Source organism: Hypomesus nipponensis, chromosome 17 (assembly GCF_054491055.1).
Source record: "Hypomesus nipponensis isolate SF chromosome 17, ASM5449105v1, whole genome shotgun sequence".
Classification (NCBI taxonomy): Eukaryota; Metazoa; Chordata; class Actinopteri; order Osmeriformes; family Osmeridae; genus Hypomesus; species Hypomesus nipponensis.
In genome coordinates, this window is record NC_140377.1 from 23175001 (window position 1) to 23188262 (window position 13262).

At 50.2% G+C, this 13262-nt stretch overlaps 1 protein-coding gene across 1 annotated transcript in view; it reads left to right on the forward strand.

The window, feature by feature from the left end:
* engl (endoglin, like) overlaps positions 1–5355 on the forward strand; it is a 9947-nt gene extending 4592 nt beyond the window's left edge. The window contains exons 6-13 of the mRNA XM_084677419.1: positions 292–569; positions 972–1127; positions 1624–1701; positions 2682–3203; positions 3295–3430; positions 3803–3931; positions 4733–4830; positions 4976–5355. Coding sequence (XP_084533545.1) covers positions 292–569; positions 972–1127; positions 1624–1701; positions 2682–3203; positions 3295–3430; positions 3803–3931; positions 4733–4830; positions 4976–4996 — 1418 coding nt within the window. The 3' untranslated portion in view covers positions 4997–5355. The remainder of the gene's footprint in view (positions 1–291; positions 570–971; positions 1128–1623; positions 1702–2681; positions 3204–3294; positions 3431–3802; positions 3932–4732; positions 4831–4975) is intronic.
* Positions 5356–13262: the final 7907 nt, after the last annotated feature.

A 13262-nucleotide genomic window follows, 5' to 3' on the forward strand; every position in this document is an offset into this window, starting at 1 on the left:
TCTGTCTGTCTGTCTGTCTGTCTGTCTGTCTGTCTGTCTGTCTGTCTGTCTGTCTGTCTGTCTGTCTGTCTGTCTGCCTGTCTCTCTGTCTGTGTATCTCCCTGCCTGCCTGCCTGCCTGTCTGTGTATCTGCCTGCCTGCCTGCCTGCCTGCCTGCCTGTCTGTCTGTGTGCCTGCCTGCCTGCCTGCCTGCCTGCCTGTCTGTCTGTCTGTCTGTCTGTCTGTTCTCTTTGTCTGTCTGTTTACTTACATAAAAGCGTCATGGTAACATTTGTACCCCCCCTCCCCCAGATGAATCAGGCTGGCCCCCCCATCCCCCCCCCTGGGTTCAGGAGCGTCGTCTAAGACTGTGGTTGGCAGGGGGTGGGGCCGGAGGCGAGGACAGTGCCGGAGGCGGGGCCAGTGCCGTGGGCGGGGCCAGTGCCGGGGGCGGGGCCAATGCCGGGGGCGGGGCCAGTGTCGGGGGCGGGGCCAGTGCCGGGGGCGGGGCCAGCAAAGGGCAGGAGGCGATCAGCGTCCGCTGTCAGGACGGCCGCCTCAACGTAGCCGTGGACAAACACGTCATCCAGGTCTGACATCTGTAGTGTGCACTGTCTTAATACATGACCTTCTGTAGTGTGCACTGTCTTTATACAAAACCCTTCTGTAGTGTGCACTGTCTATATACAACACCCTTCTGTAGTGTGCACTGTCTTAATACATGACCTTCTGTAGTGTGCACTGTCTTAATACATGACCTTCTGTAGTGTGCACTGTCTTAATACATGACCTTCTGTAGTGTGCATTGTCTATATACAACACCCTTCTGTAGTGTGCACTGTCTTTATACAACACCCTTCTGTAGTGTGTCTTAATACATGACCTTCTGTATAACCCAGAATCGCTTTCTCTCTCTACGTTCTTCTTTCTCTTCTTCTTCTCTCTCTCTCTTTTGTCTCTCTCCCCCTCCCTCCTCCCCCTCCCCCCCCCAGGCTCTGTCTCCCCCCCAGGCCCTGGTCACGCTGAGGGACCCCCAGTGCCAGGCCAGCTCCAACAACACTCACTTCCTGTTGATCTACCCAGTCATTTCCTGTGGGACGGAGGGGTTGATTGAGAGAGAGCCCAGAGGGGTGACCTACAGAAACACGGTGAGGGGAGGCAGAGTCTGGGGGGCGGAGTCTTGGGGGAGGAGTTTGTAGGGGGGGCGGAGTCTGGGGGAAAAGAGTCTGTAGGGGGGGAGGAGCCTGGTTGACAAATTGTTGTTGTTTTGAATGGGACAGTGCAGATCAAAGATGAGGAGAGAGAAAGACAGAAAGAGCTAGAGACAGCAAGAGGGAAAGAGAGAGTGAAGCAGAAACAAAGAGATAAGAAAGAGATTGATAGACAGAGAAAGAAGCAAAGAGAGATAGAGAAGACAGGGAGAAAGAGAGAACATGAGCAAGAAGAGAAGAGAGTTGTAAAAAGTAGAGAGGGAAGGAAAGAGAGATAAAGGGAGAGAGAGAGAGAGAGAGAGAGAGAGAGAGAGAGAGATGTCACTGTGTAGTTTTGCTGGCTGGGTCAGCATGCCCTCATCTCACCTGCAGGGTGCATAGATATATGTAATCACTCACCACGACAACCAGACCTCTGTCTCCTCCCCTCCAGGTGTTGCTATGGAGACAGCAGCTTGCCGCCAACCTGAAGCACAATGAGACAGAGAGGTGGACCCCACTGGCTGTCCACGTACGATTGAGCCTATGTGTGTGTGTGTGTGGGAGGGAGGTAGGGTGTTGTGTGTGTGTGTGTGTGTGTGGAAGGGAGGTAGGGTGTGTGTGTGTGTGTGTGTGGCGGGCGGGAGGGAGGGTGTTGTGTGTGTGTGTGTGTGTGTGTGGAAGGGAGGTAGGGTGTTGTGTGTGTGTGTGTGTGTGTGTGTGTGGGAGGGAGGGTGTTGTGTGTGTGTGTGTGTGTGTGTGGCGGGCGGGCAGGCGGGTTGGGTGTGTGTGTGTGTGGGAGGGAGGGAGGTAGGGTGTGTGTGGGAGGGAGGTAGGGTGTGTGTGTGTATGTGTGTGTGTGGGAGGGAGGTAGGGTGTGTGTGTGTGTGTGTGTGTGTGTGGGAGGGAGGTAGGGTGTGTGTGTGTGTGGGAGGGAGGTAGGGTGTGTGTGTGTGTGTGTGGGAGGGAGGTAGGGTGTGTGTGTGTTGTTTCCTGTCCTCTGTAATCTCTTTCGTCCTCCATATCATCTGCTCTCCTCTCATTCATGATATCTTGTTTCTGCTTTCTGAACTCTGTTGTGCCTCTCGTCTTCTCCTCTCCTCTTTAATCCCTTTTCTTAGTTCAGCTGTTTTGCCGCGGCCCCCACTCCCCTGCGCCCCCCCAGCCCCCCGGCCCCCACTCCCCTGCGCCCCCCCAGCCCCCCGGCCCCCTCTCGTGTGCCCCCCCCCCAGCCCTGGAGCCCCTGGAGGTCTGGCTCAGAGCCCCTACCCTCCCTGCAGCTGTCTGTGTCTGGGAGCCGCAGCAGCAGGCTGGTGGGGCCTTGCACCGTCGTCTCAGACCAGCGCGTCTACGCGGAGGTCCGTCACACACACAGTCAATTTGTCTGTTTGTGGTACTGGTTCAAGGCCTCCTCCCCTCTCCTCCCCTTATCCCTCCCTCCCTCCCCCCCTTCTTCTCCCTCCCTCCCTCCATCCCAATCATATGATTCACTGCAGCGGTGTGTCTCTGCAGGTGACAGCTCGGGGTGGAGGAGAAGGAGGAGGGGGAGTGGAGGTGAGGTCCTGTGAGGTTTCCCCCCTGTCTCACCCCTCGGGCTCCCCTACCTGGAAGATCATCACTGATGGGTGCTCCTCAGATACCTCCCTCACCCTCAGCAGAATAGAGGAGGAGGAGAAGGGAGAGAAGGGGGAGGAGGAAGAGAAGGAGGAGGAGGAGGGGGAGGAGGACTGGTCGTATACCCCAGACAGACACCTTCCTTTCGGGCAGATGAGAGATGGAGGGAGAGAGAGGAGAAGAGGGGGGATGGGAGGAGAGGAGAGGAGAGGAGGGATCGGAGAGGAGAATATACACAGACTGAGGTTTAGTTTCATCCTGCGGCCAGTCTATAACAACTCTGTCCAGTTCCTCCACTGTAAGCTGCATGTCTGCAGTCCTCTGTCTGGCCAGCAGGGGGCAGGACCCTCCAGCTCCAAGCCAGCTTGCCAGGGGGCGCTGCTCATCCCTGCCCTGCTACCAACACAGCTACAGCAGCAGGTATATATACACCCCACCACTGCATACATAATACCACTCCCTCTACTCCTCACCCCCTCACCCCCTCACCCTCCTCTTCACTCTTCCCCAGTGTGTGACCAGGTACTTGTACAGACCTATGCTGGTGACTCATCTCCAGGGCGGGGCCAGGCCTGCAGCCCCCCTTCCTGGTCAGAAGGTGCATCCCAGCCTGCCTCTGTGGGTCCGGCCGGCCCCGCCCCAAACCAGTAAGCCCCGCCCCCCGCTGTAGATATGGAGCAACACGCTACATGAAGGTTACATTAACTACCATGTAACTACATAGCAACATGTTACATGAAGGTTACATTAACACCCATGTAACTACATAGCAACAAGTAGTTAATGTAACCTTCATGTAACGTGTTGCAATGTAGTTACACAGTAGTTAAAGCAACCTTCATATAACATGTTGCTATGACGTTACATGGTAGTTAATGTAATCTCTGGATAAGAACGTCTGCTTCTAAATGACTAAATATAAATTTAACCTTTATGTAACACCATATAACTACTTAGCAACATGTTACATGAAGGTTACATTAACTACCGTGTATGTGTGTGTGTGTGTGTGAGTGCAGGTAGAGGGCTGAAGTCAGAAGAGTATAACCCAGGTGTGCACACAGGCCTGGTGCTGGTGATCGTCTTCACTGCCTTTCTGATGGGATCTGGCCTCACGGGGGCGCTGTGGTGCATCTACACCCACACAGGTACCTGCTACATTACCTGCTACGCTACCTGCTACATTACCTGCTACGCTACCTGCTACGCTACCTGCTACATTACATGCTACGCTACCTGCTACATTACCTGTTACACTACCTGCTACACTACATGCTACGCTACATGCTACATTACCTGCTATATTACCTGCTACACTACCTGCTACATTACCTGCTACATTACCTGCTACATTACCTGCTACGCTACCTGCTACATTACCTGCTACATTACTTGCTACATTACCTGCTATGCTACCTGCTACATTACCTGCTACATTACCTGCTACGCTACCTGCTACATTACCTGCTACGTTACCTGCTACACTACCTGTTACACTACCTGCTACATTACCTGCTACATTACCTGCTACACTACATGCTACATTACCTGCTACATTACCTGCTACGTTACCTGCTACATTACCTACTACATTACTTGCTACATTACCTGTTACACTACCTGCTACATTACCTGCTACACTACCTGCTACACTACCCGCTACACTACCTGCTACATTACCTGTTACACTACCTGCTACATTACCTGTTACACTACCTGCTACATTACCTGCTACATTACCTGCTACACTACATGCTACACTTCCTGCTTCTCTAACTGCTACCCAACTGGGTGGTTCTGGGTGGTTCTGGGTAAGGCTAGGTGGGGCTGGATGGGGCTGGGTGGGGCTGAATGGGGCTGGGTGGGGCTAAGTGGGGCTGGGTGGTGATGGGTATCCGAGCTGGACCCTGTCTGAACACTGATAGTAACACTTGCTTGGTTGGTTGAAGGGTCTCCTCCACCAATCAGAAGAGGAAGCATGGTCAACGCGAGAGAGCCAGACCACGGCACCTGGAACTCTGCAGTGCAGCTGGAACCTTCTAGAGAAGTGTGTGTGCATGCATATGTGTGTGCATATGCATGTGTATGGTGTGTTTAATTTGTGTGTTTGCATGTGCATCTGCATTTGTGTGTGTTAATATTGAGGCCTTAATATTGAGGTGTTAATATTGAGGTGTTAATCTCTCTTTCAGGATTTCATCCAGCAGGTCTAAAAGACTAAACTGACGAGACCCCAGCACCAGTGTGTGTGTGTGTGTGTGTGTACGCTGATGGTGTGTGTGTGTGTGTACGCTGATGGTGTGTGTGTGTGTGTGTGTGTACCACAGTAAGCTGGCAGTTGTTCTTGCTGCTCTGCTTTGTGTTTGTGCTATCATCAGTCCTGTGAAGTTACAAGAAGCTCAGATTGTAGTTCCTAGTCTAAGTAGCTTTGCCGTGGTGATCACTGTTTCCAGGTACAACGTCACTATTTAGCTTGAAAAAATGCTGCAACACATGAACAGAGACAACCACAGTGTTCCATATTCAGATTTATTGTAAAAAATGACAAATATTAAAACATTTCCACCAGCCACAGCAGTGTGTTTGTCCACACCCCCACTCACACTAACACACACATCTGCAAATAAGCATGCAACACGCACACACTCCCAACACACACACACTCCCAACCAGGTGGTTAAAGCAAAGTAGCACCAGAGCTTGTTTAAGAAGAGCCTGCCCACTCCCTATTAAGCCCCATTGTACCGAATTTTGTTGCAGTTCCACCAGAGTTCCACTGGGAGTGATCGCTGTCGAGTGCAAAATGAATGGGAGTCAATGGAGCTAAACGGCTAAATTTGTGTCTTTCCCCTGATTGTCGTTGAGAAATCTCAGATTTGATTGTAGTTTTTGCATGTTCAACATGGATTACAGGTCAAAAGTTGAATGAACAAGTACTTATGTCATTTCTTACAGGGTTGTTGCCTATAACACGCTAGCATTTTGCTAACGAATGCTGATTGGTTAGTGAAGGACTGACTTCGACCAGAGATCCCGCTTGATGGCATCCAAAGCAGAACCAGAATATTAGAGCATTAGCAACATTAGCAACAACATGAGAAAGCCAAAACTCTTTCTAGCATGTGTATTGACAGGGAGAGCCTAACCTGTCAACTGTGTTGTCGATGCCTCGAGAGAAAAGTGGAAGTAACCAGAGCTTGCCGTCAAGCAGTAGCTCTGGTCGTACGATGTGTATGACGTCAATGACATTTTCAAAGGCTTTTTAGAACGGAAAGGCGACTTAAAAAAAAATCTAACACCCAGCGATGTGTATTTTTTTTGCCTCCCCTTTCGAATTCAGACTTTAAATTACTAGACCAAAAATGATATCCTGAGAAAAGTGGATTTTTAAGGGTATAGCTCAATAGACCTCCATTCATTCTGCACTCGACCGTTAGCGCCCTCATATGGAACTTGAGTGGAACGGCAACCAGTTCAGAACCCGGAAGTTTCCAGAGAGTGGGAGTTCTCCCTTTATTAGACATTCTCTAGTAGTAGTGCTCAACTGTGCATGCTAAAGCATTAGGAGGGAAAGACTGAATATGAGCAAGGAGGACAATACAATTTATTATCCAAAAGACCCATTTTCCACAAACTAGATTCCAAAAGCCATATAAAGAAAAAGAATGATATTTACGGCCAGTCCTTCCTATAGGCAGCTGTCTAGGGCGGCATGAAGAGGGGGGCAGCATTTTCCCGAGTGCATCCGTTAATGAACCCTCCCGCACAACCGGGGGGGGGCGTGCTGGTGATAAATCTTGCCTCGGGCGCCAAATGTGCTGGGACCAGTACTGCTCCCAGCACCCCCTGCAAGGCTTTCATCCTGAGCTGGGGGCATGCAGGTTGCTGTGTGCACAGGGCTCCAGCAGGTGGTGCTGCAGGTCCTGCCTGCGCTGGAAGCTGCTCTGGCAGTGAGGGCAGAACCAGGACTGGCAGGCGTGCTTGCGTGTGTGTGTGATTAGGTTGGAGCTCTGGCTGAAGGCTTTTCCACACACCTTGCACACATGAGGCTTCTCTCCTGGGGGAGGGGGGGATAGAGTGAGTGAGACCTGTGTGTATGAAGGTGTGTGTGTACGTATGTGTGTGTGTTCTAACCTGTGTGTATGAAGGTGTGTTTCTTCATGTCAGACTTCTGGTGGAAGCGCTTGCCGCAGTACTGGCAGGGGAAGGGCCTGGTGTCTGAGTGGATCAACAGGTGGGTGGAGAGGGTGGAGGAGCGCTTGAACACCTTTCCACACGTGCTGCAGGAGAAGCTACGATCCTGGGACACACACATATACACACCACCACCACACACACATATAAACACACATATACACACACGCACACAACCACACACATATGTACACACACAGACACACAAACACACATACAACCACAAGTACACACAGCACAAAAACATATATACACACAGCCACATGCACACACAAACACATACCATTATTATCAAAAAGGTTTTCATTCTTGTGGGTTAGTTAAGTTGTGTGTTTGTGCATGGATGTGTGTGCATGGATGTGTGTGTGTGGCTCCTGTACCCTGGTTCTGCTGTAGCTCCCTCTGGAGAACCTGGCCATGCTGGCTGGGTCGGGGTCGCCCTCCCTGCTGGTTGCTGCCGAGGGGGGGGCGAGGAGGGCCGCAGCCGACAGGACCTGGGGAGGGGAGATGTAGTAACTACTAACATAGTAGAGTGCGTGTCTGGTTACTATGGTCACACAGAGAGTGGTGTGTGTCTGGTTACTATGGTCACACAGAAAGCAGGGTGTTTGGTTACTATGGTCACACAGACAGCAGTGTGTGTCTGGTTACTACCTGGTCACACACAGAGCAGTGTGTGTCTGGTTACTATGGTCACACAGAGAGCAGTGTGTGTCTGGTTACTATGGTCACACAGAGAGCAGTGTGTGTCTGGTTACTACCTGGTCACACAGAGAGCAGTGTGTTTCTGGTTACTATGGTCACACAGAGAGCAGTGTGTGTCTGGTTACTACCTGATCACACAGAGAGCAGTGTTTTTCTGGTTACTATGGTCACACAGAGAGCAGTGTGTGTCTTGTTACTATGGTCACACAGTGAGCAGTGTGTGTCTGGTTACTATGGTCACACAGAGAGCAGTGTGTGTCTGGTTGCTATGGTCACACAGAGAGCAGTGTGTGTCTGGTTACTACCTGGTCACACAGAGAGCAGTATGTGTCTGGTTACTATGGTCACACAGAGTGCAGTGTGTGTCTGGTTACTATGGTCACACAGACAGCAGTGTGTGTCTGGTTACTATGTCACACAGAGAGCAGTGTGTGTCTGGTTACTATGGTCACACAGAGAGCAGTGCGTGTCTGGTTGCTATGGTCACACAGAGAGCAGTGTGTGTCTGGTTACTACCTGGTCACACAGAGAGCAGTGCGTGTCTGGTTGCTATGGTCACACAGAGAGCAGTGTGTGTCTGGTTACTATGGTCACACAGAGAGCAGTGTGTGTCTGGTTACTATGGTCACACAGAGAGCAGTATGTGTCTGGTTACTATGGTCACACAGAGAGCAGTGTGTGTCTGGTTACTATGGTCACACAGAGAGCAGTGTGTGTCTGGTTACTATGTCACACAGAGAGCAGTGTGTGTCTGGTTACTATGGTCACACAGAGAGCAGTGTGTGTCTGGTTACTATGGTCACACAGAGAGCAGTGTGTGTCTGGTTACTATGGTCACACAGAGAGCAGTGTGTGTCTGGTTACTATGGTCACACAGAGAGCAATGTGTGTCTGGTTACTACCTGGTCACACAGAGAGCAGTGTGTGTCTGGCTGCAGGCGGCAGAGGGACCGATGGTTCAGCAGGACACAGAACAGCCTCTCTAGCTGCCTCTCCCTCTCCGAGGCTGGGGGGGCGGCCGGGGGTCCAGACAGAGCTGGGGTGCTTGTTGGGGGCCCAGCTGAGGGGGCGGCCGGGGGTCCAGGCAGAGCTGGGGTGCTTGTTGGGGGCCCAGCTGAGGGGGCGGCCGGGGGTCCAGGCAGAGCTGGGGTGCTTGTTGGGGGCCCAGCTGAGGGGGCGGCCGGGGGTCCAGGCAGAGCTGGGGTGCTTGTTGGGGGCCCAGCTGGGAGGCCACACTTGGTGGCCAGTGGCTTGGACTCTACACTCTTATTACCTGCTGGAGTTTGAGAAGGTGAGTCAAGCTAACTTTCAACAACCTTCAATTTAGATGATGGTGACACAACTTTTTACATTATTAAGACCTCACCTGCTAGCCAGCTAATCCACTGGGAGGGGGCTGGGGTTGCGGGGGGGCTGGTTGCCATGATGGTCACAGGAGGGAAAGAGACAGGGTACCCTAAGTCTGATCCTGAGCACAGGGTCTCTTGTGCTTTCCTGCAGAGGGTCTGGAGGGAGGGTTGGAGCCGGGGCCTGGTGTTGAGGGGAGGGGCATGGGAGAAGTGGTTGCAAGGAGACAGGGTGTTGAAGGGAGGGGCCTGGGAGTAGTGGTTGCTAGGAGACAAGGTGTTGATGGGAGGGGCCTGGAAGCAGTGGTTGCTAGGAGACAGGGTGTTGATGGGAGGGGCCTGGAAGCAGTGGTTGCTAGGAGACAGGGTGTTGATGGGAGGGGCCTGGAAGCAGTGGTTGCTAGGAGACAGGCTGTTGTGGGGAGGGGCTTGGGAGCAGTGGTTGCTCGGAGACAGGTGAGAGACGGTTCTCTTGCTCCTGACCAGGAAGGAACGTGGCATGACGACAGCATGCACCTACGGAGGTAACCCCAGAAACAAGAGTCACACACACTTCACACACTCCACACATACATGCACTGTACACACACACATTACATAACACACACATTGCATAACACACATTTCAGACTGCACACACACTTCACACAAACACTGCACACACACACACACCCCCGTCACACACACTTGTCACACACACCAAGCCTCGACTCTGTACTTGTCCAGTAACTGCTCATTCTGCATCATCACATAATATACACTTATAGAGTTGATTTAACAATTGAATAAATGTTACAGTTGTATTAATACACAATTGAATAAATGTTACAGTTGTACTAATGCACAATTGAATAAATGTTACAGTTGAATTAATACACAATTGAATAAATATTATAGTTGAATTTATATTACAGTTGAATTTATATTATATCTGAAATAATATTACAGTTGAATAAATATTATAGTTGAATTCCTATACAATTGAATTAATAGTACAGTTGAATTAACAATGTAACAGTTGGCTTAACACACAGATGGATGAATGCTACAGTTAAAGAACAGGTGTCTTTTATGGAGAGAAACCTGGTTAAACGCTGGTGTTTTCACAATGATCCATTAAACAGCCTCAAAAACTGCTTATAAACGCTCACTCTTCACTATCTACACACACCCTCACACACACACACACGCACATACCCTCTCACACACACACACACACACGCACATACCCTCACACACACACACACACACACACACACACACACACACACACCCTCACACACCCTCACACACACACATACAGACATTGACGTACACATTCGTACACACAGAACAAATAATCTCTCACACGTACAAACCAAACACAATCACACACACACCTGTTGATAAATATACAGTTATAATGCCAGTGTCGGAGGTTGGGGTTAGAGATGTGGAACAAGCACCTGTTCACAGTTAAATGTGACCAAATCTGAAAACCAGCAACCTTCAGAGTGCACTCTCTGACACAGACTGCTGTCAACTCAACGGTTCTTTAAATTGCTATTTGGAAATACATATTTTAACATATTATTTTTGTAATTATTAATTGTTAATTATTATTGCACAATATGTACTGAATATCATATTACTGACTCAAATCAGGGATAAAATAAAAATTCTGGGAATTATTACATTATCATGATATGACCTTATCATTGCAACATTAAAGCCACACCAATAATAACAATAGTCATAAAATAAGTTAAAATCTGCAAGTTAAAATTGTCTAAGTTAAAATTGAGTCCCAGCATAGCAACCATAGTTATTAGTTTTCAGTTTAATTTCACACTACAGTTAATTATTTAACTACTAGTAATTTAACATTACTACAGTTATTAACTTAACTACTGTTTATAATTGTAGTCAAGTCAAGAAATGGACAGTTGGACTGGTATCAGATTTACAAGAGCATAATATTTATTTCATAAACTATGAATCCTCCTCACATTGTTAAGTGTGCGTGTGTGTGTGTGTGTGTGTGTGTGTGTGTGTGTGGGGGGGGGGTGGACACTCACCTCCAGGAAGCTTCAGGGATGTGAAGATGGTCTGTTGTCTGAGCAGTGTCTTACATGAACTCGTCTCCTCGCAGCTTGAAACAGGACGCACGCAGAGTCACAGACAAAAGATTTGATTTGATTTGAAGAGGCTGGCAGCTGAGGATTGTGGGAAAGAGATGAACCCCCAGATTCAGATTCTTAGAAATTAGAACCCTGAGGCTCAGTTTGAGATAAGAGTTCTGAAGGTCCAAGCTTGAGTTCCGACCTCTTCATGCAGCTTCTTGTTTAAATGAAGAAGTTGAACTAGGTCGGGTCACCTCACACGTTCCACTGGTCACTCCTGCCATCACCCTTTTCATTTAACTTCAATCATCTTTACCATTCAGATAATCATTTAAAATGGGCATCCTTAGATGCAACAGTAGATCCATCATAAACATCAACAGTGAAAAAGTAATGTATATAAATAAAGATTGTATATAAAAACTACACTTGTGTTTATTTATGTAGTAGAATATTATCACGTCTACAGACCTGTGACCCATCCTTATGTGGCCCAGATGAATGGTCCTGTGTCTCAGCATGAGGGTCTGATCTTGGGGGCAGAACGTGGGTTAGTCGGGCTTCTCCAAACACCATCCACCTGGAGACAAACCTCCAAACAGGTGGATGCATCCACGCTCTGCTCACCCCTGACTGGGACCTGCCCCACACACAGGGGAGGGGAGCTCGAATTAAGAAACATTCTCACGTAAAATGCGGACCTTTACAGCCTGCAGTGTAATCTCCACTGTGGGTGTGTGGTGTATATGTGTGTGGTGTAAGTGTGTGTGTGGTGCGTGTGTGGTGTATGTTTGTGGTGTCTGTATGTGTATGTGTGTGTGGGGGGGGGGGGTTGTGTGTGTTTGTGGCATACATTCTTCCCACATATCCTTGGTTTTGACCAAGGTAAGAATTTCTATGAGATGTTTACAATGGCAACAACCCAAACAGCAAGAGTGAGCCAGGCCAGAAAAGAGAGACAGAGAGAGAGAGCGAGAGCGAGAGAGAGAGCGAAAGAGAGGCTGAATAGATAATTAATCTGAAAAAAGAAGTAAAGAGGAGCGAACACCCCATGGCAGCAGAGGCGTTTGTGGTGTCACTGAACTGCACCAAATGAGTCAGCAGATTTACACTGGCTGTTTACCAATCCACGCTAACTCAAGCCTGCTAACACCCACCTAGTCCGGCTAACTCAAGCCTGCTAACACACACCTAGTCCGGCTAACTCAAGCCTGCTAACACACACCTAGTCCGGCTAACTCAAGCCTGCTAACACACACCTAGCCCAGCTAACTCAAGCCTGTTAACACACACCTAGCCCAGCTAACTCAAGCCTGCTAACACACACCTAGCCCAGCTAACTCAAGCTTGCTAACACACACCTAGCCCAGCTAACTCAAGCTTGCTAGCACATATCTAGGGCAGTGAACCCTGGCCCGCTAACACATACCTAGCCCAGCTAACCCACGCCTGCAAACATAAAGCATATCTTGCTAACACCAAGAAGGCAACATTCCCCCTCTCACCCAACTCCAAGAACCAAGGGTCATGATTCAGGGGTCATGATTCAGGGGTCATGGTTCAGGGGTCATGATTCAGGGGTCATGGTTCAGGGGTGGTGTGTCAGCGGTCATGTTTCAGGGGTCATGATTCAGGGGTCATGATTCAGTGGTCATGGTTCAGGGGTCATGATTCAGGGGTCATGATTCAGGGGTGGTGTGTCAGGGGTTGTGTGTCTGGGAAATTAAACCTGTTGTTAAATGAAGAAAGCGTCTTCGAGGCCTGTGGAGACCATGGCTGGTTCCTCTGCAGCGAGCAGAGCTGTCACTGTGTGAGTAGGAGCGGGGCTGTGGTCGGAGGGGGGCTGGGGGGGGCTGGGGGGGCAGGGGGGGGCTGGGGGGGGCTGGGGGGGGCTGGGGGGGGCTGGGGAGGGGGGCTGGGGGGGGCTGAGAGGGGGGCTGAGAGGGGGGCTGGGGGGGGCAGGGGGGGCTGGGGGGGGGCTGGGGGGGGCCTGGGGGGGCTGGGGAGGCGCAACCATGGTTTGGCAGGGGGGTTCAGAGGCTCTAAGATGAGACGGTTGTGGTTTTTTTTCCCCCTGTTGGAGGGGAAGGAGGGAGCGTAAGGGGGGTCTGCTCTCTCCCTCCTTCCCTCCA